The sequence below is a fragment of the Drosophila bipectinata genome, chromosome 3R, assembly GCF_030179905.1.
Source record: "Drosophila bipectinata strain 14024-0381.07 chromosome 3R, DbipHiC1v2, whole genome shotgun sequence".
Taxonomy (NCBI): Eukaryota; Metazoa; Arthropoda; class Insecta; order Diptera; family Drosophilidae; genus Drosophila; species Drosophila bipectinata.
This window is the reverse complement of record NC_091739.1, coordinates 20,857,900-20,882,102: the sequence shown is the minus strand read 5'-3', so window position 1 is coordinate 20,882,102 and position 24,203 is coordinate 20,857,900. Positions and strand designations below refer to the sequence as shown.

The following is a 24,203-nucleotide window of genomic DNA, read 5'->3' as shown; positions in this document are numbered from 1 at the left end:
ACTAAGACTGCACTGCACACTTACCTCTCACCGTGGAGACCAGGTGATCTCCGCTGGACAGGCGACTCCCGATCCCAATAATCGTTAAACAGTGGCCAACAGGTCAACAAGAAATAAAAACAATTTCAAGATAACCTTTGAATTTGAACTGCGACCGATGTGGCCGACAAAAAAGCACTGGAACGAAACCTGGAAGGTTGTGGCTTTCCTGGTTGCGGTTTCTTGATCGGCAGTGCTGCTGTTTTTGTATTTTCGGGAGTTGTTTGGGGTGTGACAGTGCAAACGAACTGATTCCTACGAAAAATTATATTGTGAAATGGCTGTGGGGCTTGGAACGTCCAGTCGGCGCCTGCCAAGTTCGAACAACCAGGTTCGTCCACATCCAAGATGCCCGTTCAAGGAATGATAATGATAATTTTTTTTTTACTAAAAATATTCCATTATATTTTTTTCAGGGTAAAATATTCAGTTGCCATAAAATCAATACAATTCAGTTTCTTGCTTTGTTTTGTTTTTATTGTTTTTTTGTTTTCATTTCTTAAAATATTTTGTTGTTTTTTTTTTTTTGTTTTTTCGTTTAAAGTAGTTACACAAATTAGATCACAAAAATGCACGTAAATTACAAAATGAAATCGTACCTCATACCGCGAAAACAAAACGAAAAAAAAAAAAATCGAATGGAAACGAGGCTGCTGCTACTGGAGGGATACGTGGGCTCAGTGGTTTCATCTCTGCGGTTTCTTAAAAAGTAAAGTGTTGTATAAAAAATAGGGTTTCAAATGTTTAAAGCATAAGTCGAATACATTTAGTTTCAAAAAAACACAATTTTGTTCGCGAGTAGATCTGAGTGGGCCAGTGGCAGGCCAGAGAACTTAGACGTAATCAAGTCGTAATCGGTAACCAAACTAACTCGATCGAATACATTATATTCTAGAAGGGTTTCCTTTTTTTTTTTTTTAGAGATAGAGAGTGAGACTGTAGGGGGGAGTTAGTAGTAGTAGTATATCATATATTACAGAGTTCCGTTATTATGTGTGGAGTCGCTTTCCTTCCGTTGACTTTCCCAAACGAAAGCCCCAATGAGAGATGCCGGTGCGATGTGCGATAGGGGAGGTGGTGGGTGGCTTCAACACAAAAATCGAAGACGATTTACAATACATAGTTTTTTGTTAAACGAGGTCCTTAAACCATCGATCGGTTCATTCCGTTTAATACTTGACGACAGATGAGAAATGAGAAAACTTACAATGGACTTTGATCGAACTTATGAATGAGAGGATGGAATGGAATGGCTTGGTTTGTTTGGTTTTGGGCGCGATTTGGGAACGGGCTAAGTGAGTGGGTATATATAATCGTATTTAAAGCGTAACAGTTTTCTTGCATGTTTTGTGTTGTGTATATATATATATATCTCGATCTATATATGCTTATCTCGTCTACAGTCTAAAGAAAATTACATCTTATTAAGATCTATTTTATATGTATATTATGTTATTTTTACAAAATTTAGAAGACGTAACGCAAGGTAATAAAATAGCATTAAAATTCTCTCGGTCAGCCTAAGCTTGCTTTTAAAATTTGTTAGGCTTAACAAAAACTGAAATCAGAGTTTGGCGGCCATTAGCGCAGTGGCCTAATAAAAAGCTTAAAAAATTAAGATTTTTTTGTTTGTTTGTTGATTTTACTTTGTTTTGGGTGTTTGTGGGTTCGTTTAAATTAAAGCTTATACTTAGATGTGATATATTTCATATATATATATATAAGTATATAGTTGTATATTTAGTAATACGATTCGCGGTTTCAAACTAGACCCTTGTACATTGTATGTGTGTGTGGGTGTGAGTGTGGGTGTGGGTGTGGAAGGTGTGTAAGGTGTCTCAGTGTGTATGTGCAAGCCAAAAATTAAACCAAACTGTAACTCAGACGCTGCTTATCCTGCTGCTGGATTAGGAGGATTCTCAGTAGAAGTCGGGGCTTATTTGGATGTTAATTCAAATCAAAGATCTATCTACGGTTTCTATTTTTCTGCTGCTGATGCTGCTGCTGTTTTTAATTCAGTTTGTTGATTGTTTTAAGTATTTAATAAAGCTGCTCGCTACAATCCGTTCTTGGCTCACTAACAAGTTATGTTACGTTTACGTTTTAATTTATAATGCTAGTTCTATGTTCTTGTGTTTAAGTTAAGTTCAACTAAACCTTTTTTTGGACATTTCTGTTTTTTTCTTTTTTTGAAGTCAGTGCTATTTTTTTAGCTTTTTTTATGTTTTATACATTAACGAATAAATATATATATTTATATATTTGAATGTATATATTTCCTAGCGTATGCTTTCATATTATGGAAAAGCCTATGGAAAAGTGAAAATGGGCCGAAAATGTTGCCAAAGGGAAGCTGCCCAGAAGTGCTCAAAGGTAAGTTTAGTTTATTGGCGGCGGGTGTTGCTCTAATCTAAGTCTGCACCAATCGCGAAATATCGGAGCCACCGTTGCTGCTGCTGTTGCCGCCGCCGCTGCTGCTGTCCACGAACAACGTGGATGCATCGATACCGGAGGTATTCGGCGAATGCATCACGGCATCCGCCAACAGATCATCGCCCACGTCGAGGAAATCATTGAGGAAGGCGCTATCTGCCGAGCCACCAATCGTCTGCTGCAGACACTTGAGGTTCTTGTCGGCAATCTCGAGCGCCCGGTCCATAGCTTCGCACTCGGCTTGTTGCACTGCAGCAGCATCATCGATTCCAGGCGATGGCGAAGGCGAAGGCGACAGCAGCGGAGGCACACATGGATTAGTACAATGAAAAGCTGAACAATTAAAATTGCGGTTATATACACACCAGATTCGAACAACTCGTTGAAAGCATCGTCCGGCAGCGTGTCGAACACATTTACCAGATCATGCTCCTCCAGCAAGTGGGCGCCATTCGCCACCAATGCTATGTCATCTGGAAAAGATTACGGCCAAGGTTAGTTTCGCTTTAATCAAAATCCAAAAGCTTAGCAGACTCACCAGCATCGTTGGCGCCAATCAGCTCGGACTCGCTCAGCCCTCCCAGTCCAGTGTCCTCTGAGCTGGCGTACGCCGAGCTATTCTCGCAAATACTTAGCATTTCCCGCCCCAAAATATCCGCCGTGTTGGCCAGGCTGGCAGGTGCATGCCCGTTTTGCGCCACAATCGGCTGGCCCATGGCACTTCCAAAGGCCGTGCTGAATGACGGGAAACTGTGTTGCTGGTGACTGTTATTGTTGTTGTTGGCGAAGTTCATGTTGTTGTTGTTGTTGAAATGCACACTATTGTTGTTGTGGTTGCTAATATTGTTGTTGTTATTGTTGTTATGATGGTGCAAATCGCCACCAGCTGCCGCCAGCTGGGCCACAATCTGGCTAATCTCTTCGGCCTTTATGTTGGCATTTGCCAGCAGGTTGAGGCTGCTATCCAAGGGTACTCCCGATCCCGAGCTCAGTTGGGTTTGGTCTACAAACTTGAACATCGGATCGAAGATCTCCAGCTTGGGCACCACCTGCTGTTCTTGCTGTTGCGGCTGCTGGTGCTGTTGCTTGGCTTGGAAATCGCCGCTGAGTGGAACCAGGGCCGGCGGTATGGAAAGCTGTGGCATGTTCTGAACCGATGCCACTGTGGAGTGCGAGGAGTGCGAGTTGCTGGCAATAGACTCCAGCGAGGTGGTGCTGCTCTTGCGCTGCATTCCCGAGGATGGAACCAGAGGCAGAGTGGTTGCCTGCGGAGTGGGAGGCTGGGGTTTCGGCACGCACTGCTCCGCCAGGGGTTTTCTTCCACGTTTCTGGGGACGTGTCACGGGACTCGAGTTGGCCTTGCGCTTGCGCTGCGTAGCGCCGGCACTTCCAGCAACACTACCGGCCACACCAACTCCAGCGTGGGGTAAGTTTTGTCTCGGAGCTGGTCGGGCTGCGTCCAGGCCCGTCCGCAGGTGGCTATGCTCCTTGCACAAGGCCAGCGTGTGCAGGACATCGAAGACAGGAGCCTGACAAGCAGTTCCATCCACTCTCCAGGCCACACACGGCTGGAACAGCTGCTGGGTGTCGTTGTTGACGATGTGCCGCTCGCAGTGCGCTGCCATGCTCAAAGTGGGAAGCTTGCAGTTGGCCACTAGACACCGGTTCCCAATGCCACTAAAATAGGATACAAAATTAGGACAAGATTCAGGTTGGAAGCTCCATTGGTACTTACATTCCCTGCTGTTGGCCGGCATGGTCCTGGTACTTAACCAGCAGATTCTGGACACTCTTCAGCCGCTGCTTTGCGGCCCGCAGTGGCACCTCCTGCAACGAACGGGTGGAAAGCAGTTGCAGAGCCTGCCGTCGCAGTAAACCCTTCTTTACGGCAATCCTCTCCTCCCGCTTGTTACTTGGCGAGAGCGGCGTGGACGCGGACTCATCTTTGGAGTAGTTAAGACCGGGAGAGTGCATCCAGTACTGCTGCAGGCAGTAGGGCGAGTCCGTCGAGAAGTTCTGGTTTTCGTTCCATTCCACGGACCCGAGCTTTGCACCCGAATCGGAGCGTCGTTGCCGAGTCGTCGGCTCCTCCGTCTTGGTTTTCGGAGATGCCACCGGTTCCTGGGGCGGCGGCATCACCTTCTTGGCGGCTAAGTGGTTTCGGGTGTTGTTGGTATTTGAGTTGCCTCTCTTGTTGGCGACTTTGGAAGACATTTGTTCAGTTTTCTTGGCTGAAGTGGGCTGGCTGGCTATGGCTGGTGTGGGTGTTGTGGGTGGTGTGGGTAGTGGTACTGATGTTTTTTGCAGGGGGCCGGGAGCACCAGCTAGCGGCGGTATCTGAGGATGCAGTTGAGCCAGCAGGGGCGGTGGAGTTTTGATCTCCGGCGGTGTCGGCGGCGTCAACGGGGTAACCAACTTGACTCCCCCCACGGACACTTCTGTGGCAGCATCCGGTCCTGCTGCCACTTTCGGCTTCCTGAATATAACATTGACGGGTATGTCACTGAGATCGCTCTCCTCCATACTCTTGCCGGCGGAATGTTTCTGTGATGGGACAGCCATCTGCGGTGGGGCAGACGCTTTGAAAACCGTCAGAGGGGGCGGCTGGGTGCAGTTGTAGGTGACCGGCTTGTTAAGCGACTCTCCAATGCTGTTGTTGTTCTGGATCTTTACGTTGTTGTTGTTGTTTATTTGGCATACCAACGGCAGGGACTTCTTCTTCTTCAGGCACTCCACCTTCTGCAAGTGCTGCGCCAGAGTGGTGTGGTGGAATTTCGAGGGCGGCAACGGTAGACCGCTGCCCTTGGGCGACACCGAAATCGGAGCCACCATGGCGGTCACTGCTCCGTTGGCTGGCGGCAGAGTTGGCGAGGGTAGTGAGGCGGGCGATGTGGGCGGGCTGACCAGCGCAATGGCAACAGTCTGCTGCTGCTGCTGCTGCTGCTGCGCGAGATGTTGTTGTTGCGGGTGGATGAGCTGCACCGGTTGCTGCTTCTGGCCGTTTTCCAGCAGCAGCGGCGTCTGCCAGAGCGACGGTGTGTGGGAGTACAGCGGCGGTGGTGGGCCAGCCAGCTGCTGGCAGGGCTCAGAAGGCTCGGACTTCTCTTGCTGCTGCTGCTGCGGGCGGACTATGCACACGTTGGCCCGTTTCGGGGACGCCTGCGACTGCGATTGCAACTGCGGCGTTTGCTGCGGCAGGTGCAACTGCAAATGCACAGGCGGAAGGACTGGTTGTCTCTGAGATTGCGTGGCATAATGGAAATTCGTTGTTGTTGCTGCTGTGCTTGCTGGGGTTGCTAAAGACGCCTGCGCCTTTGCGGATGCTGCCTGCGCGACTGCTGCTACTGCGGCATTGCGTTGGGCCACCAGGCTCACCTTCCGGCCGCCTGTGGCACCACCTGCTGGTATTTGCCTCTTGTTACTGCTGCAACTCCTGTTGCTGGTGCTGTCGCTTAGGCGGGCTCGAGATTTCTAAAGAAAAATGAATCATAAATAACAGATAGACCGAACTAGACCGAAGGCCCTCCTACCTGTGCATTGAATAAAATGGGAGGTGCAACTGCCACGGCCTCTGTGAAGGCATAAGGATCCGCGTCCTCGGACGTCGTCTTGCTGGCTATGCTCTCCACTGGCGTCAGCGTTGCTGCTGTTCCTGCCTTTGCTGTGACACTGATTGCGGCTGCTGACGATGCTGCTGCTGCGGTAAGGCTCCGGTTTCTGTTGGCGGGATTCCTAGGTATCGTGGCTGTTGCGGTGGCTGCTGAGTGGAGTCTGTACACTTGCTGACATGACATGTCCAATGTGGAGCCGCTGCTGTTCTTTCACGTTGCTTCTGCTCGTCCGGCTTCTTCTGGCTGTGCTGTGGCTGCTGTTCGGTTACTGGTTTTGGTTATGGTTTGGTTGGGTGTGTGTCCTCTGCGCTCGACTCTCTCTCTCTACTTGATCTGCAATGGCAGTTTGGGTGAAAAAAAATCAATAAGTTAAAGTTCAGAAGGAAGACGTCATAAATGGGCGTTGTCACGTGCTCTCAGCCAAATTGCATTCGCGCACTCGCTTCCACATCTGGACACACAAGCACACAGCCACACCGCCCCCCAGTCGCACACACAGATACCGTCTCCCAAACCCCAGAGCCGTGCAAACGAATGCGATAATAAAAACAAACTACAATCAAAATAAATAAATCTGCTCGCCGAAACCAGTTCAAGTGAATCGTTCGTTAGTTCGTTGCTTTCTTTCTGCTCCGCCATGCAGAGCTCCTCCTCCGACATGCTCCTTTCCCCGCCATTTCTCTTTCGGCCATTTGCTGCTCCCCATCTTCGTTCCTTTCTTCTCTCTTTCGTGCCGCTTGGCCCCGCGGCCGTTAATAACAAATGCTGATAGCGCAGCAAAATCGCAATAATTAAAAATAATAAACCAGACACCCCATCGCCAGGCGACAGTGGTGGCCGCATGAATAGTACCACCTCTTGGCTAATTAATTTTTGATTCTTTCTACTTCTAGTAGGTTTTATTAAAATAAATCAAACTACTAAGTAACTAAGTATTATGAAGAGTATTAGTCACTTTCCCTCTACCGTGGTCAGTCTCAAAATTTGCATACCAAGCAAATCAGAATACCCCACAACTGCGTTGGAATATTATTATTGAACTTAGCAATTATTGGGGCAGAGAAAAGCATATGGAGAGAGGGAGCAGCAGTACTGCCAGAAGATAAGCCCACCACTCACTGCCCGCCAAGGAAAAGTTGGGGGGAAAACACTGTTCTGGTGCGAAGAAAAGACACTTCCGCTCCCTGGTTTCGTGGCTCCCCAGTACGAACAGCTTATGATTAGTTTCGCACATATTGATTCTCGGTCGTGATTACAATACTACCCGGGAACGAGTTATCCGAGAGTGTGCTCCTTTGTTTGTTTATGCTTTCTTTACATTTTCCGAGAACGGAGGAAATGACTTTGGCCCCCACCCCAAACAGAGGTGGCCAAAACACTCCTGGTTTTATTATTAGTACGTGTATTAAAAATAGCCTTGACTTGGAGTATCTGAAAACTATCCAAACCCTCCATCTGGGCATCACCTGCTCCCACATCCACGCCCCCCCGCCCTGTACGTGACAGTTTTGTTTATGATTTTCATGCTTTTCCGCACACATTCCTCCGTTGCTGGGCAGACATTGGGCAGAAGATCCTAAGGTTAAGACACGAGACTCATGGAAGTTCGAGTAAATCAGTAAATCAACAGAGAAGGCAGAGGTTTTTGATCCTAAGCCCGCAGACGAGACGAAGTCCAAGATTTTAGCGTACAAACAAAAGAGAGAACGAGATGAAGGAAACCGCACAAAGCGAACTGTCGATAATTGCAAATAATGACGATGCTGGGAATTTGTTATTGTTTGCCTTTGTTGTTGGAGCATCGGTCTGGGGCTGGTGCCCCACCAGCTCTTGTGGTTCTTTCGAGCGATCGTCTGGCCCCCCACTCCTCCTGCTCCACAGCAGAGCCAGCTCGTTGCTTTTGGCCATTTTAGGTCTTAAATGTTAACCCGTTTTTTGGGTCCAACTTGGAAACACGCTCAAATGATAAGAACCACGACCAGGCAACGACCAAACGACCAAACAAGAAAAACCAAGAAACAAAAGAAGTCGGAGCTACAAGACAAGCCATCGAACCTGAACAAAAAGCCAAATCAACAAGCTGGTTAGAAGCCTTACAAACGCCGCTGGATGTTAAGATCACTGATCTCTAGATAGTTACTTCAGCTCTGGCCAGAGTTTGGACTACAAACCGGACGATATAAATAGTAAAATGGTGTTATATTGCAACATAATCGCATTACCAACTCGAGATAAACTATCCAGAAATCATAGAATACCTGAAGCTATAGCTCTGTTGAGATACCTCTGAGGAAAACGCATGTCGTGGAACAAAACACGAAGGTTGTTGGCTCGCAAAGGTCTGCTGGTTTCGCCCGGTGGGCCGGCCAGGTATCTCTACCACTCAGGTAGGCAGGCAGGCCGTCAGCCGGTTGAGAGGTTAATTACGAGAGCAAATCGTTTGCAGCGTTACGCTTACTGGTCTAGAGCTATGACTTTGCCAACAATCCCCTGAGAAACACTACTCTGAGTACTCTCTAGACTTCTACGATTTGAACAATCAATTTCTGATTGTTTTGTTAAATTCCAAAAACCAGACATCCCAGAATCTGGCCATAAGTTCGGGGTTTCCGTGATATAATACCTGTTTTAATTTTTTCACACGAAAGATGGCAATAAACACACCGCTTTCGCACCTCAAGGGGCTTTCGATTTATCAGCACGATACTCCCATACTCGTCATGTGTATTTTTAGTATAATCACAGCAGTATCTTTATCAAGAAGGGATTTTGAAATACGCAGTATTATGCTACTGATAAGATGGGTAGTTTTGTTTTGGCTTTAAAGGCCTTTAGTTTGATATGTTTCAGTTGCATCGGCATTGACGCACCACTTGGATTGCATTTAAATGCACATTGCAGCCCCGGAGGCAGGCGGCTGGAGGCAGGGGGCAGGAGGGGCGGCTAAGAGACCAAGCAAAACCCGTTTGCCGCTTCCTTCATAACCGGAAACTGAAGGCTAAATTTTGCAAAGCAAAAAAAGAAGAAAAACAATATAATATAATGACGACACGGAGGCAGAGAAAAAGGGGCACAACGGCAGCTGGAGATTAAGATGGAAATTGTGGAGAGATGGCGAGGTAAGAGCCCAGACATGCGGTTCAGCCAACGGAGCCAAACGAACTCGAAACTCCATCTGCAGCTCCACTTGGCCACTTTTGAGCCGTTAATGCTGTTTCTTGTGTTTAGCAGTAGAGACCCCCAATCCTACAGTGGACCCCTTTCTTATCATCAAGGGGTTCCGGCCACGACACCTAATCCGTTGTGATCCGATAATTGGAATGCATGATCCGTGGGAGAACGGCTCGGAATACACAAATAGTTTCCTGTTCTCTTGTCTGGAAATCCATTAAAGTAGCAATGACTCCACAAAATGAACCAAGGTTTACTATCACTGCATTTTGACATTTTGTTTAAATTGTAACTTCGAGTAGATGACTTTTTTTTTAGTGACGGGCAGCTGTTGTTGTTGCCACAACACACACACATCTGTTCCGTTAAAGCCAAGCTAACGATTGTCTTGGTTTCTCACGGACTTGTTTCCACACTGGAAGATTTTTTGGCAATACAAACACCAACACACACATGCACGCGATCGTCACGGTGATTAAGAGGGGGGTAGGGGGATGGCAAGGTAATAGAGCTCCAGCTCCCACACATCTGTCGCCAGCCCGCACACACACACACACACACATAGACACGTTCACCGATGTGCCAATAAACAAATCCAAAAAACTAAAAACAAATTACGAATTCCGTGTAAATGAACTTTGATGGGGAGCGCGTTTTGAATTTCTTTTTGCGTTTTGCTTCGCATGTGAGACATTGGGCGGATTGTGGGTGGAGGGGACTCGAGAACCGCTGTTGCCGGCGTTTTTATGATTTCTCTCCTTCCTGTTTCGTATACTTTTTTTTTTTTTTTAAGGCGGTGACGGTGCGCCGCCCTCGCCCTTTTTTCTCTTTGCTTTTGCGCTCCTTCGCTTTCTTTCCCCACAGGCCCCCCTCCCAAACAGACACACACACAGACACTACACTTGCGCATAGAGTTGCACTTGCACCGTCGAGGGCTTTGAATTAACTGCTTTTACTTTGGAGCACCAATTTCTGCAGTATCAGTACTGCTTTTGTTTTCGGCTTGACAAGCTTTTTTCGTTTTTTCTTTTCCGTTTCTGCTTTGGGGCTTTGATGCAAAACAAGAATGCGTCACGGGCAGTACACACAACCACACTCACACAAACACACACCCACAGTTGGGGCTCACTCACACAGGCACACAGAAAACCGAATACAGCCGCGAGAGCCAAGACCAACCGTCTGATGGGAGTCGCACGTCAAAGTGGCGCCGCAGCTTTTTTGTTGTTTGAGACACCCTTCGTGCGCCAGGGTTGTCGGCTTCCCCACAATCAAAGAGAGAGATGAACACAACACCGATTCGAGACCGAACGCATGCACTTATTTAGCAGGCAATTAAATAAGATTTTTGATCCCAAAGTGGCTAAAATTCGATTTGATTTACTCTGGAAGAATGGTTTTAATCCCAATTCAGCAGAAACGTCGACAACTCTGAGCTTCCTCTCTCGCTCAACACGCACACATGCACATGTTCGATACACAGACCTGGGAATTTTCTGCTGCAAAATTTTCTTCTCGATGTCCACTTTCAAATGCAAATTTTACCACATAAACTGTTCTTTGAGAGCTCAAGAACACTCCATTGCTTTGGGTGGATGTTTATTGCAGCCCGTTCAGGTCTTTCCGTTAAGGGGGCGTTGCTTTAAATGCGTTTTTCGAATAAATTTGTTAAATAGCTTTGCAATCGGGCGACACGCAACTCGATGGTACACCAACACACACACAATTTTTCTTGGGTGTGTGTTCATGAGAGAGAGGGAGGTCTTTGGTATTTTTGGGGCTTTGGGAAACGGGCACTTGTCTGGTATTTTTTGTTTTAGCCAATTTCTTTGTAGAGGTGGACAAAAAACGATGTTTTTAACCAAAAAAATCGATAAGAAATCGATGTTTTGAAAAAGAAACAATTTTTTAAATATATTGAAATGTACACTTGACTCTTTACACTTGTACACTCGAAATATATTCCATGCAAATTTAAAATTAAAAGCGTTTTTAAAGGGCGCTATACTTTTTCAAAATTCTGAATGTATGGCGCCCGTAAAGATTTCCTGGAGAAAACTTTTTTCCTTAAGTGATTATATTTTAAAATGTAAATCGAATAGTTCACATAATTTGGGTCGGTATAATGAATATGATGTGTTGGTGCATTTTTCACTTCATTAACTTGGAAAAATGATTATACACTCTGGAAGAGTATAAAGAGCCCCCGATTGCACAACTACGATTACGTTATCTGGACCCGGCTTCACTCGCACCAGAGTATAAACACGACTCTACTCTCCGGTAATCCACAATCTGAGACCCCTGCTCGAAATTAGTCTCACTTGGCCGTTCAGCTGTTCGCTACCCAAATCGTCCGAAAGCTCTAGCTGTATATCAGATCGATCCGGTCCGGCATGGGAAGTTTTCCAATTCTACTTGTCGCAGCGGTTGCTGTTGTTGGCCTTGCGAGTGGTGAGTGTACGGAATCATAAACAAGTCCGGCTTTAAACTGAACTCGGCAAGATCTCCCAACCACCTATCTCTGATCTCAGATCTTCCAGGTTCCACGCTTAGATGCGTGTCCAAAATTCAGAACAGCAGGGTCACAGGACACTGCATTTCAATAAAGAAATGTGACTACTTCATGAGTATCCTGTCCTCGGGCAATCTATCCCAGAGCGATCGAAATCTTCTGCGAGAAAATCACTGCGGAACAAATGAGGACGGTGTTCAGGTATTTCGCTGCGGGATTCACTGCTTCCCACAGGGGAAGTCCGCTTCCGTTGGGAAACAAGATAACCACGAAATTTTATAATTATACGTAAAGTTATTAATTTTACATACTGTTTCAGATTTGTTGCCCCAGCACCGAAGGTTTGGGCGCATTAACTCATCCATTGCTGCCCCAAAAATGTGGCAGGGTTCGGTGGCAACGATCAAATGGCACGGTAACAAACATCCGAGAGTTTCCATGGCTGGCCTTGATAGAGTACACAAGAGGTGGGTCTTACAGTACCTCAACGAATCCCATCTGACCTTTCTAATATCCCAGCTAACCAAGAGAAGCTCCATGCCTGTGGAGGAGTCTTGATCAACGAACGGTACATCCTGACGGCTGCCCACTGTTTGACCCAGGCTCCTGGTCTGGATCTGCGCATAACAGCCGTTCGTCTGGGCGAATGGGACACAAGCACCAATCCCGACTGTCAGTACCACGAGGACACAAAGCAGGCGGAATGCGCACCACCATACCAGGACATTTCGGTGGAACAGCTGGTTCCACACCCTCTCTACAGCCTAAAAAACCTGAGTCAGGTATTCGATATTGCCCTGATCCGATTGGCTAGTCCCGCGGAGCTCAATGATTTCGTGGAACCGATCTGCCTGCCCAACAAGCAGCTCCGAGCCGACGAGCTGGAGGGTCTGGTCACCGAGCTCGCTGGATGGCAGGCGAGGAGCAGTTCGCGGATGCAAAAGAGCACCGTAACCATTTCCTCGATTGAGGAGTGCCAGCAGAAGTACTCCGTCCAAAACTTGAACATTCAGGCCTCCCAACTCTGCGGGGTGGCCAATGCGAAGGAGTGCCACGGCAATGCCGGGGGACCCCTTATGCTCTATAAAAATGATGGCTACCTGTTGGGAGGTCTTGTGTCCTTTGGACCCGTACCATGCCCGACGACCGGTTGGCCGGATGTCTACACCCGGGTAGCCTCCTACATCGACTGGATACATGATAATTTGAGGGCCTGAAGAAGGACTGTTCTTGCATCAATTCCTAAATACTTTTAATAAACAAATTTCGTGCCAAAAACTTGTGCAAATGTTAATAAGTGGAAGGAAAATATAAATATAATATGAATATAAGTTATATATCGATAGTCAGCCAATTTGAATTACGCGCCATTAGGGTGCACTTTCGGAGGAACTCACCACACTTATTTCCCTCTTTTCCACCTCTGGGCACACTAAGCTGATATAAAAATCCCACAGTAATCAAATACAGTGGGCCCAAGTAAAAAAAAAACGCAAAACAAAAGGAAAAATAATTGCCACTGTGCGGACGTGTGTTGAGTTTCGGATTGTTTGGAGTCCCGTTTATGTTTTGAAGAATCTGAATTTTCACAAGCTCGATATATTGAAAACCACAAACTATCAACTACCAATTGAAGTGAACTCGGAGGACGACGCACCTGAACTTGGGGACAGAATCATGGCAGAAGCGGTGAAAACAGGTAATAAATCGAGGAGAAAAAGGAAACCCAAAGGCAACTGCCTTATTAGAATGGTGCTTAGCTTCCATAGATAGTTTCTGATTGGAGCCCAGTTAGGGGATGCAACCCAGCACTTGGACAAACGATATTAAAAGTGACGATTTTATATATTTTTTCCCGTCTCAGATAACACCAGTCAGCAAAGGCCTCTAGATGGTGGAGGCGGAGGAGGAAGTGGAGCCGGCAGCGGCGGAGGGGGCGGAGGAATCCCCAAGCGGAAGCACCGTCGCGGCAAAAAATCCAAAATGCTGCCCAAGAAGACCAAGAATCAGTACCCGCAGTGGAAGCTGGACATGCCAGCCAAGGGTGCAGGGGGCGGCCATGTGGAGGGGAATCCCCGGCTGAGTTCTAGTCGAACCAAGCTGGTCCGCTCCAGATCGCTGCTCGTGCCCTACAATACTAATCGTTTCTTGATGGAGGAGCATATGTCCGAGCTACCCAAAGACGACTCCGACGACAATTGCTTCAGCTCCCAGGCGGAGGACCAGGTGCTCTTCCTCTCCAAGGAGTTCTCCAATGTCTACGAGAGGGCGCGGCTGGAGCGGTTGGAGACGATGAGCAAGCAGGACTTGATCCAGGAGTGCCTGGCAATCGAGGACCGCTACTCCAAGGCTCAGAACGTTTCAAAGGAGTTTAGCGCTAAGATACGAGCCCTGGAAGACAAGATACGCCAGCTGACCAGGGAGAATCAATGTGAGTTTCTGAGAGCCAACTTTTCAGATGATTAGATTTTATTTCCTTTCAGTGATTCGCTCTCACTATCTGCGGTCGTGCCCGACGTCAGCCGGACCGGCTGCAGCAGCCGCAGCCGCCGCCTCGCCACCTTCTGCGGTGGCGCCCACAGCCAGCTCCGCCCGAGAACTGCAAGCCAGGCAGCAACCACCGCAGCAGCCACAGGAGCTGCTTCAGCCAACGCCGATGGACTCCTCGAGCGAGGATAGCGAGAGTGACAGCAGCAGCACTACGTCCAGCACGTCCAGCAACTCCTCTTCGTCAAGCAGCGATGGGCACGAAATGGGCGTGGCAGGCTTGAACATAGCCAACGGGCATGCCGAACGGCACGATAAGAGCCGCTCTCGCTCCCGATCCCGTTCCCCGATCCACCTAAATGGGCACGCCAACGAGGAGGAACGTCAGGGCCTTCTGGACAACAACCAAATGGATGAGGACGACAATTCCAGCGACGGCATAAAGCAGGGCGATGCTGATGTAAAATAAAGGGGAAAAGGTCCTCCCTAAGTGTATATAAAGAAGAATACGTTTTGATGTCCGGGGACCATGTCCCAGGCATCCAACCTTGTCTAGTTTTAAGCCATCACCATCAGCATTTTGTCCAAAATATTCATTAGCATTATGAGCCCCCCAATGTATTTTGTTGGCATTCGATCTGTAGAATACTTTTAAATTAAAACTTTAAAGACGTTGCCTCGATTTTAATGGAATTTTAAATGAATCCGATTTGTAGGAAAATAAAACGTTTCGATTGTGACACATGGTATTTTATTACAAATTCATCAACATTCTATTCAGAGTTTATTCTTAAATGTAAGCATAAATTAAATACAAGCATTGAATGATCTACAGCTCACTATTTTGGCCAGAATCTTTCATTTTATCAGAAATAAGCTTCACCATGGATTTGTATTCAGTCGCATAGAGGCTCTTGGAAATCCCCGCATATCTAACACCAAGGAGCTTCTGTTCCGCCAAACTTGCATCGGCCTTCACAAGTACCTTCTTTGGTCCTCGCACTGGTATCCAGCCACTAACCGGTTCTCGGTTGGCCAGCATAACTCCGCGAATGGCCAGGTTAAGCGCCATCACAGACAGGTTATCGTCTCGGTATTCGTTCAGCATGCAATCCGCCAAGCCCACGTCGTTAATGGCGTCCACAATATCTTCAATATCCTTAAAGTGGGATAGGTAGTTCGCGTGCACAAAGTTCACAAAGTTTCGCGGCTCGGTGCGAAAGGATTCGGTTATGTCCTCTGGACTATGTTGCAGGCGCTTCGAATCGGTAACTGAAAGAACTAATGGTAAGCTATGATAGAGGATGCATTCTTTCCAGAACTTACTCTTGGGATTCATCACCCGGCCCATGGCGTGCATTAGGGTGATGGATTCGTCCCGGCCAATTGACTTTAAGGTGCTCTGAGTTTTCGCTTTCCGACCCTTGGTAGTTGCGGCTACACTCACATCAAGCTGTTTGGTGGGCATACTCGGCACTCCCACTAGGGAGCTGAGATGCAAGTTAATCAACGCGTTTCGGATGTCACCCTGGGCGCCCACCACAATAGATTCCAGCACTGTTTGCGCCGGCACCTTGTAGATGTTCTTATTAATAGGTTTTCGCATCACGGAGCAGAAAGACTTCATGGACTTTTGCATGATAGTTGAGGCAATGGGATTGAAAGAGATGTGCTCAATGCGATGCTTGGCCTTCAGTTGCTCCGGAAATAAACGAAAGCTCATGTTTAGCCCTCGGGACTTTGAATCCGCCACTATGAATACTAACGGTGACTTCCCATAAGAGGAGTAATCGCTTTAAAAAAAGGATTGATGTAACTAACGAACTGGTTTCCACAAAGGTTGTTACTTACTCCAGCAATTCCTCGAAGGAAGCCTCTCCTTCACCAAGGAAGATATTGGGAAAGTCCTCGACCAGAAGCAAACGCTTCTCCTGAGAAAACAGCAAGGACTTGTAACGCGACGCTCTCAGCAAGAAACTCTTAAAGGCCTCCAAGTGGGAACCCACATAGCCGCTGCCGCTTGGCTGGTCACCCAAAACCGTGACTACCTCGCAGTCCACGGGATTAATCCATTCCTGAATCTGGTAACCCATTTCCTTGGCCAAAACGTGTAGTGTAGCAGTTTTTCCCGCCCCTGTAGGTCCCGTCAGCAGGCACATTTGTGCGGGAAACTTCTTACGTACTGCTTCGCAGTGCAGCAGCCAACTGCGAACCTCTCCGACCTTCTTGGGATGCACGGCCAGCTCATCGCTCGAACTGGGAGCAAAGCCCTCCATCCAGTTCTCGCTAATGGCCGGCGGAGGCTCCTCATCCTTTTCCAACGACGTAAGATCCACAACATCGTCGGTTTTGCAAATCAATGTATTCTCGGTTTGAGTTCTTGAAAGTTGGGAAAAGCTGCCGGCACTTCGAGTCCTCTTGGCAGGAGTGGCGTCAGAGGAAGCTGGGCTTGAGGTGAGGTTCATCTCGCTGAAGGCACATTTTACCCATTTTGCCTACGCGAGCCCAAATTCAAAATTGTTAAAAATGCTAAAGAAATTCAAAATATGTTTACCTTTCGGGCGCTCATGCTTCTTCTTACTTTTTAGTGTGACCAGACAGAAAATTGAGGGGTACCCCCAACATGTGACTGTTACTTTTGAAATTTTGAATATATAATGAAGATGATTTTATAAAATTATTATTGAATAAAAGGTTCATAAAATCGATATCTATTTTTCAAAGACTTGTTTCTCTGTTATGTCTAGCTCTCCAAAGTTAAATAAAGATATCCTTGCAGAGGGTATAATAATAATAATTTTGTTCAAAAGTGTGCAACGCAGTGCAGGAGACATCTGCGACCCTTTAAAGTATATATATTCTTGATCAGGATCACCTCCTGAGCTGATATAAGCAAGTCCGTCTTTCTGTCCGTCTGTCTGTATATTCCTAGGCCCAATAGTCTCTCCGTTTTAAGGCAATCGGCTTAAAACTTTGCATGCACCCTTCTTCCCTCGGGGAAGATACAGCCATCACTGTGGACCCTATAGGGGAAACCCCCATTTTCAAGGGATCCCATCACGAAAAATGGTTGCAAGAGTGAGGGATGGAATGTGGGATCTCTCACTCGCACTTGTGCAGTATTGAGTAAAATGCATCTGTAGAATATAAAATGTGCAAGTCGTATCTGTAAGTTATTTTCGAACGCGCGGTCTTAGAAGAAACATCAGAACCACTGATGGTTCTGATGGTGTGAAAATATTCTGCATATATTTTTGCGTGATTATCCGTGTCTCAAAGAACACTTATTTCCAACACACAGCCACACTTGAGCCACGCACCCCACCATCCATTGCCGCAGAACCACCCTTACAATCGTCTTTGAATTAAACAAACAAATCCGATTCGGACTCGGATTTGGATACGGATCCGTATAGTTTATAAAGTATAGAGTATAGTAAAAAAAGAATATCATCCGAATTTTGAATAAAGAATCCATCATCATGAGGATATCAGGTGGAGGACTGCGGAGCATCGTCTCCCTTTGGCTGATCCTCGGCGGCATGGCAGCTGTCCCCTTCTCATTGGTCAGCAATTCCGGCCATGTGGATCATGGCGATATGAAAGGTAAGCTGTTTCTGTCGAGCTTATGTAACTCAAATCGCCAACTGGCTGTAAAAAAATTATATATAAAATAATTATATGGAAATAATATTGCTATATAGTGGCTGAAAGATTATTATGGTAAACTCGATGTTGACTTATTCACCTTTTTATTCAATTTTAATATTTATTTCTAGTACAGCCACAAAAAAAAACTTATATTCATTATCAGAGTACAGTTTTCCATTTAATCTTTTACTTTTAATTCTCAGCGAAATAATCTATAATACATGTAAAAAAAACACGCAATATAATTCTAAAAATTTCCCATTTGGAACTTAAATATTGTTTTCAAAAGGTTTAAAAAGAATTATTGTTGGCGTAGTCAGCATTTTGGGGTTCTTGGGATTTGTATAATATAAAATATTGTATTTAAAACAAGAAAGGAAAGCTAACTTCGGGCAAAGTTGATATACCCTTGCTGTTAAAACCGGAAACATCGGATATAGTTGATCTATCCTTTGTCCAATCCAATTTCCAATTTCCTTTTCCAATTTATTACAAGAAAAAATCTAAAAAAAGTTCCAAGTTTCAGTTATATGGAAGCTATAAGACATTAGTCGGTTGATCGTTAAGAAATTTGGTAGGTTGGATCACTGCGGTAGAGGTACCCATCACGATAGATTCAAAACTTAGAGAATAGTTCGCGTAGAAACAGACAGACGGACATGCTCATATCAACCCAAGGTACTAATGATCTCCCATTTTTTTACTCTTTGCAGTTTGCATTGGAACCAAGTCTCGGCTGTCGCGGCCCTCGAATAGGGAGCACCACTATAGGAGTCTGGTGCATCTTTACACGAACTGCACCTACGTGTATGGCAACCTGGAGCTGACGTGGCTGCCCAACGAGAATCTGAGCCTGAGCTTCTTGGAGAATATCCGGGAGGTGACCGGTTACATTTTGATCAGTCATGTGGACCTTAAGCATGTCAAGTTCCCAAAGTAAGTTTCAACGCTAACTAGCCACCTGAGGCATATCCTGACCCTGGATCTTTCTAATTTCCAGATTGCAAATCATTCGAGGTCGTACCTTGTTTAGTTTGGCCGGGGACGGAGAGGAGTATGCTTTGTTCGTCTCCTACTCCAAGATGTTCACTCTAGAGATGCCCAATCTCCGGGAAGTTCTCAACGGCGAGGTGGGCTTCCACAACAACTTCAACCTTTGCCACATGCGCTCCATTCAGTGGAACGAGATCCTGACGAGCAATGCCTATATGACCTACATCTACAACTTCACGGCCCCGGAGCGACAGTGTCCCAAGTGCCACGAGTCCTGCTCAAAGGGCTGCTGGGGCGAAGGACCCGTCAACTGCCAGAAGCTGAGCCAGTTCACTTGCTCGCCCCAGTGTGCGCAGGGTCGTTGCTATGGACCAAGTCCCAGGGAGTGCTGCCACCTGTTCTGCGCCGGCGGCTGCGTCGGGCCTACGCAGATGGACTGCATCGCCTGCAAGAACTTCTACGACGATGGCGTCTGTAAGGAGGAGTGCCCGCCCCTGCGCAAGTACAATCCAACATCCTATAAGCTGGAAGCGAATCCCGAGGGCAAGTACGCCTTTGGAGCCACTTGTGTCAAGGAGTGCCCCAGCCATTTGCTGAGGGACAATGGTGCCTGTGTGCGCAGATGTCCCCAGGACAAGATGTCCAAAGAGGGTGAGTGCGTGCCCTGCAACGGCCCCTGCCCCAAAAAATGCCCAGGCGTGTCTATCCTTCACTCCGGAAACATTGACTCCTTCCGGAATTGTACGGTTATCGATGGAAACATTCGCATTTTGGATCATACTTTCTCGGGCTACCAGGACGTTTATCCGAACTATACAATGGGTCCCCGCTACTTCCCTTTGGATCCAGAGCGGCTCGAGTTGTTCTCGACCGTTAAAAAGATCACTGGCTTGCTGAACGTTGAAGGCAAGCACCCGAGATTCAAGAGTCTGTCGTACTTCCGGAATCTGGAAATCATCCAAGGACGCCAGGTGATGGAGAGCATGTTCGCCTCCCTTTCCATAGTGAAGTCATCACTCCACAGTCTGGACTTGCGCAACCTCAAGAGGATTAGCAACGGCAATGTGGTCATCCAGCACAATCCAAATCTCTGCTATGCAAACAACATACGTTGGGGGGCGATCCAGGTGTTGCCGGATCAAAAGGTGTTTATCAACGACAACCTACGAGCTGATCTGTGTGGTAAGTATTTCTCAGAACTATGTGCCCTTTCAAAATTCTAATCAATTGTTACATCTTCCACCTTACAGAGAAAAATGGAACCGATTTCTTGGATCAGTTCAACGATGATGGTTGTTGTGGAACCGGTCCAGATCAGTGTCTGAACTGCAAGAACTTTAACTGCAGTGGCACCTGCATAGCCGATGGAGCCACTTGTGTCAAGGAGTGCCCCATCAATTTGGTGAGGGACAATGGTGGCTGTGGGCGCAGCTGTCCCCAGGAAAAGATGTCCAAAGAGGGCGAGTGCGTGCCCTGCAACGGCCCCTGCCCCAAAAAATGCCCTGGCGTGTCTAACCTTCACTCCGGAAACATTGACTCCTTCCGGAATTGTACGGTTATCGATGGAAACATTCGCATTTTGGATCAGACATTCTCGGGCTACCGGGAAGTTTATCCGAACTATACAATGGGTCCCCACTACTTTCCTTTGGATCCAGAGCGGCTCGAGTTGTTCTCGACCGTTAAAGAGATCACTGGCTTTTTGAACATTGAAGGCAAGCACCCGAGATTCAAGAGTCTGTCGTACTTCCGGAATCTGGAGATCATCCACGGACGCCAGCTGATGGAGAGCACGTTCGCCTCCCTTTCCATCGTTAAGTCATCACTCTACAGTCTGGACTTGCGCAACCTCAAGAGGATTAGCGCCGGCAATGTGGTCATCCAGGACAATCGAGATCTCTGCTATGCAAACAACATACGTTGGGGGGCTATCCAGGTGTTGCCGGACCAGAAGGTGTTTATCAACGAGAACCTCCGAGCTGATCTGTGTGGTAAGTATTTCTCAGAACTATGTGCGCTTTCAAAATTCTAATCAATTGTTACATCTTCCTTGTAGAGAGAAATGGAACCGTTTGCTCGGATCAGTGCAACGATTATGGTTGTTGGGGAGCCGGTCCAGATCAGTGTCTGAACTGCAAGAACTTTAGCTACGGTGGCACCTGTATAGCCGATGGCCGTAGTACATCCAATTAGGTACATTTAAGCATTACTTTTCGACAATGACGAAGGTCAAAATCTAACATTATCCTATTTCCACCCAGTTCTCACCAACACGCTGAGGATTCTGGTTTATAAATAAAGTTAATAAAAAATATGAATAAATAATATGAAGATATTTTAAAAAATATACGTTGTTCCGCATTTTTTTATGGTAAAACTGGGTCTGGGGATTTTGTCTAGGGATTTTGACTCAGAATGGTGGATCTAAAAATCGTTTAAGGTACTCCGCTTGAGAAACGGATGAGAATTGATGAAGATATAGCCATCACTGTGGACCCTATAGGGGAAATCCCCATTTTCCAGGGATCCCATCATGAAAAATGGACAAAAAATCTAAAAAATATTTTGTGTCAGGATTTTGATGCAGAATGGTAGAGAATCGATCTACAAATCATTTAAGGTACTCCGCTTGAGAATCGGATTAGAATTGGGGAAGATATAGCCATCACTGTGGACCCTGTAGGGGAAACACCATTTTTAAGGGATCCCATCACAAAAAATGGACAAAATAGCTAAAAAATATTTTGTCTCAGGATTTTGATGCAGAATGGTGGAGAATCAATATACAAATCGTTTAAGGTACTCCGCTTGAGAATCGGATAAGAATTGGTGAAAATATAGCCATCACTGTGGACCCTATAGGGGAAAACCCCATTTTCAAGGGAGCCCATCACAAAAAATGGACAAAATATCTAAAAAATATTTTGTCTCAGGATTTTGATGCAGAATGGTGGAGAATCGATCTACAAATCGTTTAAGGTACTCCGCTTGATAATCGGATGAGAATTGATGAAGATATAGCCATCACTGTGGACCCTATAGGGGAAATCCCCATTTTCCAGGGATCCCATCATGAAAAATGGACAAAAAATCTAAAAAATATTTTGTGTCAGGATTTTGATGCAGAATGGTAGAGAATCGATCTAAAAATCGTTTAAGGTACTCCGCTTGAGAATCGGATCAAAATTGGTGAAGATATAGCCATCACTGTGGACCCTATAGGGGAAAACCCCATTTTCAAGGGAGCCCATCATAAAAAATGGACAAAAAATCTAAAAAATATTTTGTGTCAGGATTTTGATGCAGAATGGTAGAGAATCGATCTAAAAATCGTTTAAGGTACTCCGCTTGAGAATCGGATCAAAATTGGTGAAGATATAGCCATCACTGTGGACCCTATAGGGGAAAACCCCATTTTCAAGGGAGCCCATCACAAAAAATGGACAAAAAATCAAAAAAATATTTTGTCTCAGGATTTTGATGCATACTGGTGAAGAATCGATCTAAAAATCGTTTAAGGTACTCCGCTTGAGAATCGGATCAAAATTGGTGAAGATATAGCCATCACTGTGGACCCTATAGGGGAAAACCCCATTTTCAAGGGAGCCCATTACGAAAAATGGACAAAAAATCTAAAAAATATTTTTTCTCAGGATTTTGATGTAGAACGGTGGCGAATCGATCCAGAAATCGTTTAAGGTACTCCGCTTGAGAATCGGATAAGAATTGGTGAAGATATAGCCATCACTGTGGACCCTATAGGGGAAAACCCCATTTTCAAGGGATACCATCACGAAAAATGGACAAAAAAATCTACAAAATATTTTGTCTCAGTATTTTGATGCAGAATGGTGGAGAATCGATCTACAAATCGTTTAAGGTACTCCGCTTGAGAATCGGATCAAAATTGGTGAAGATATAGCCATCACTTTGGACCCTATAGGGGAAAACCCCATTTTCAAGGGAGCCCATCACGAAAAATGGACAAAAAATCTAAAAAATATTTTTTCTCAGGATTTTGATGTAGAACGGTGGCGAATCGATCCAGAAATCGTTTAAGGCACTCCGCTTGAGAATCGGATAAGAATTGGTGAAGATATAGCCATCACTGTGGACCCTATAGGGGAAAACCCCATTTTCAAGGGATACCATCACGAAAAATGGACAAAAAAATCTACAAAATATTTTGTCTCAGTATTTTGATGCAGAATGGTGGAGAATCGATCTACAAATCGTTTAAGGTACTCCGCTTGAGAATCGGATCAAAATTGGTGAAGATATAGCCATCACTTTGGACCCTATAGGGGAAAACCCCATTTTCAAGGGAGCCCATCACGAAAAATGGACAAAAAATCTAAAAAATATTTTTTCTCAGGATTTTGATGTAGAACGGTGGCGAATCGATCCAGAAATCGTTTAAGGCACTCCGCTTGAGAATCGGATAAGAATTGGTGAAGATATAGCCATCACTGTGGACCCTATAGGGGAAAACCCCATTTTCAAGGGATACCATCACGAAAAATGGACAAAAAAATCTACAAAATATTTTGTCTCAGTATTTTGATGCAGAATGGTGGAGAATCGATCTACAAATCGTTTAAGGTACTCCGCTTGAGAATCGGATCAAAATTGGTGAAGATATAGCCATCACTGTGGACCCTATAGGGGAAAACCCCATTTTCAAGGGAGCCCATTACGAAAAATGGACAAAAAATCTAAAAAATATTTTTTCTCAGGATTTTGATGTAGAACGGTGGCGAATCGATCCAGAAATCGTTTAAGGTACTCCGCTTGAGAATCGGATAAGAATTGGTGAAGATATAGCCATCACTGTGGACCCTATAGGGGAAAACCCCATTTTCAAGGGATCCCATCACGAAAAATGGACAAAAAATCTAAAAAATATTTTGTCTCAGGATTTTGATGCAGAATGGTGGAGAATCAATTTACAAATCATTTAAGGTACTCCGCTTGAGAATCGGATAAGAATTGGTGAAGATATAGCCATCACTGTGGACCCTATAGGGGAAAACCACATTTTCAAGGAAGCCCATCACGAAAAATGGACAAAAAATCTAAAAAATATTTTGTCTCAGGATTTTGATGCAGAATGGTGGAGAATCAATCTACAAATCGTTTAAGGTACTCCGCTTGAGAATCGGATAAGAATTGGTGAAGATATAGCCATCACTGTGGACCCCATAGGGGAAAACACCATTTTTATGGGATCCCATCACGACAAATGGACAAAAAATCTAAAAAATATTTTGTCTCAGGATTTTGATGCAGAATGGTGGAGAATC

At 45.8% G+C, this 24,203-nt stretch overlaps 5 protein-coding genes across 6 annotated transcripts; 3 read left to right on the top strand and 2 right to left on the bottom strand.

Moving 5' to 3' along the window:
- Window positions 1-939: 939 nt before the first annotated feature.
- On the bottom strand, window positions 940-10,989 carry l(3)L1231 (lethal (3) L1231). The gene is made up of 6 exons (XM_017235749.3): window positions 10,740-10,989; window positions 6,003-6,416; window positions 4,208-5,943; window positions 3,011-4,149; window positions 2,838-2,945; window positions 940-2,721 (listed from the first exon to the last, which is right to left on the bottom strand). Exons 2-6 carry the CDS (start codon window positions 6,264-6,266, stop codon window positions 2,450-2,452), a joined length of 3,519 nt encoding a protein of 1,172 aa, XP_017091238.2. The 5' UTR covers window positions 6,267-6,416; window positions 10,740-10,989; the 3' UTR covers window positions 940-2,449.
- Window positions 10,990-11,439: 450 nt separating this feature from the next.
- LOC108121558 (serine protease easter) lies at window positions 11,440-13,047 on the top strand. The gene is made up of 4 exons (XM_017235755.3): window positions 11,440-11,708; window positions 11,789-11,970; window positions 12,089-12,236; window positions 12,289-13,047. Exons 1-4 carry the CDS (start codon window positions 11,651-11,653, stop codon window positions 12,984-12,986), a joined length of 1,086 nt encoding a protein of 361 aa, XP_017091244.2. The 5' UTR covers window positions 11,440-11,650; the 3' UTR covers window positions 12,987-13,047.
- A 195-nt stretch (window positions 13,048-13,242) lies between these two features.
- On the top strand, window positions 13,243-14,996 carry Hexim (Hexamethylene bisacetamide inducible). The gene is made up of 3 exons (XM_017235876.3): window positions 13,243-13,468; window positions 13,634-14,200; window positions 14,253-14,996. Exons 1-3 carry the CDS (start codon window positions 13,447-13,449, stop codon window positions 14,723-14,725), a joined length of 1,062 nt encoding a protein of 353 aa, XP_017091365.2. The 5' UTR covers window positions 13,243-13,446; the 3' UTR covers window positions 14,726-14,996.
- Window positions 14,991-16,905, bottom strand: Rad17 (Rad17 checkpoint clamp loader component). The gene is made up of 4 exons (XM_017235875.3): window positions 16,811-16,905; window positions 16,108-16,751; window positions 15,583-16,049; window positions 14,991-15,528 (listed from the first exon to the last, which is right to left on the bottom strand). Exons 1-4 carry the CDS (start codon window positions 16,823-16,825, stop codon window positions 15,086-15,088), a joined length of 1,569 nt encoding a protein of 522 aa, XP_017091364.2. The 5' UTR covers window positions 16,826-16,905; the 3' UTR covers window positions 14,991-15,085.
- Window positions 16,906-17,432: 527 nt separating this feature from the next.
- On the top strand, window positions 17,433-21,247 carry LOC122321575 (epidermal growth factor receptor-like). Of its 2 annotated transcripts, XM_070281523.1 has the most exons (6): window positions 17,434-17,862; window positions 18,621-18,843; window positions 18,908-20,082; window positions 20,151-20,891; window positions 20,957-21,093; window positions 21,162-21,247. In XM_070281523.1, the coding sequence occupies exons 1-5, from the start codon at window positions 17,739-17,741 to the stop codon at window positions 21,091-21,093; spliced, it is 2,400 nt and encodes a 799-aa protein (XP_070137624.1). In that variant the 5' UTR covers window positions 17,434-17,738; the 3' UTR covers window positions 21,162-21,247. The 2 variants fall into 2 exon arrangements, with proteins under 2 accessions (XP_043067929.1, XP_070137624.1); XM_043211994.2 differs by lacking the exon at window positions 20,151-20,891 and having other exon boundaries at window positions 17,433-17,862; window positions 20,957-21,247.
- Window positions 21,248-24,203: the final 2,956 nt, after the last annotated feature.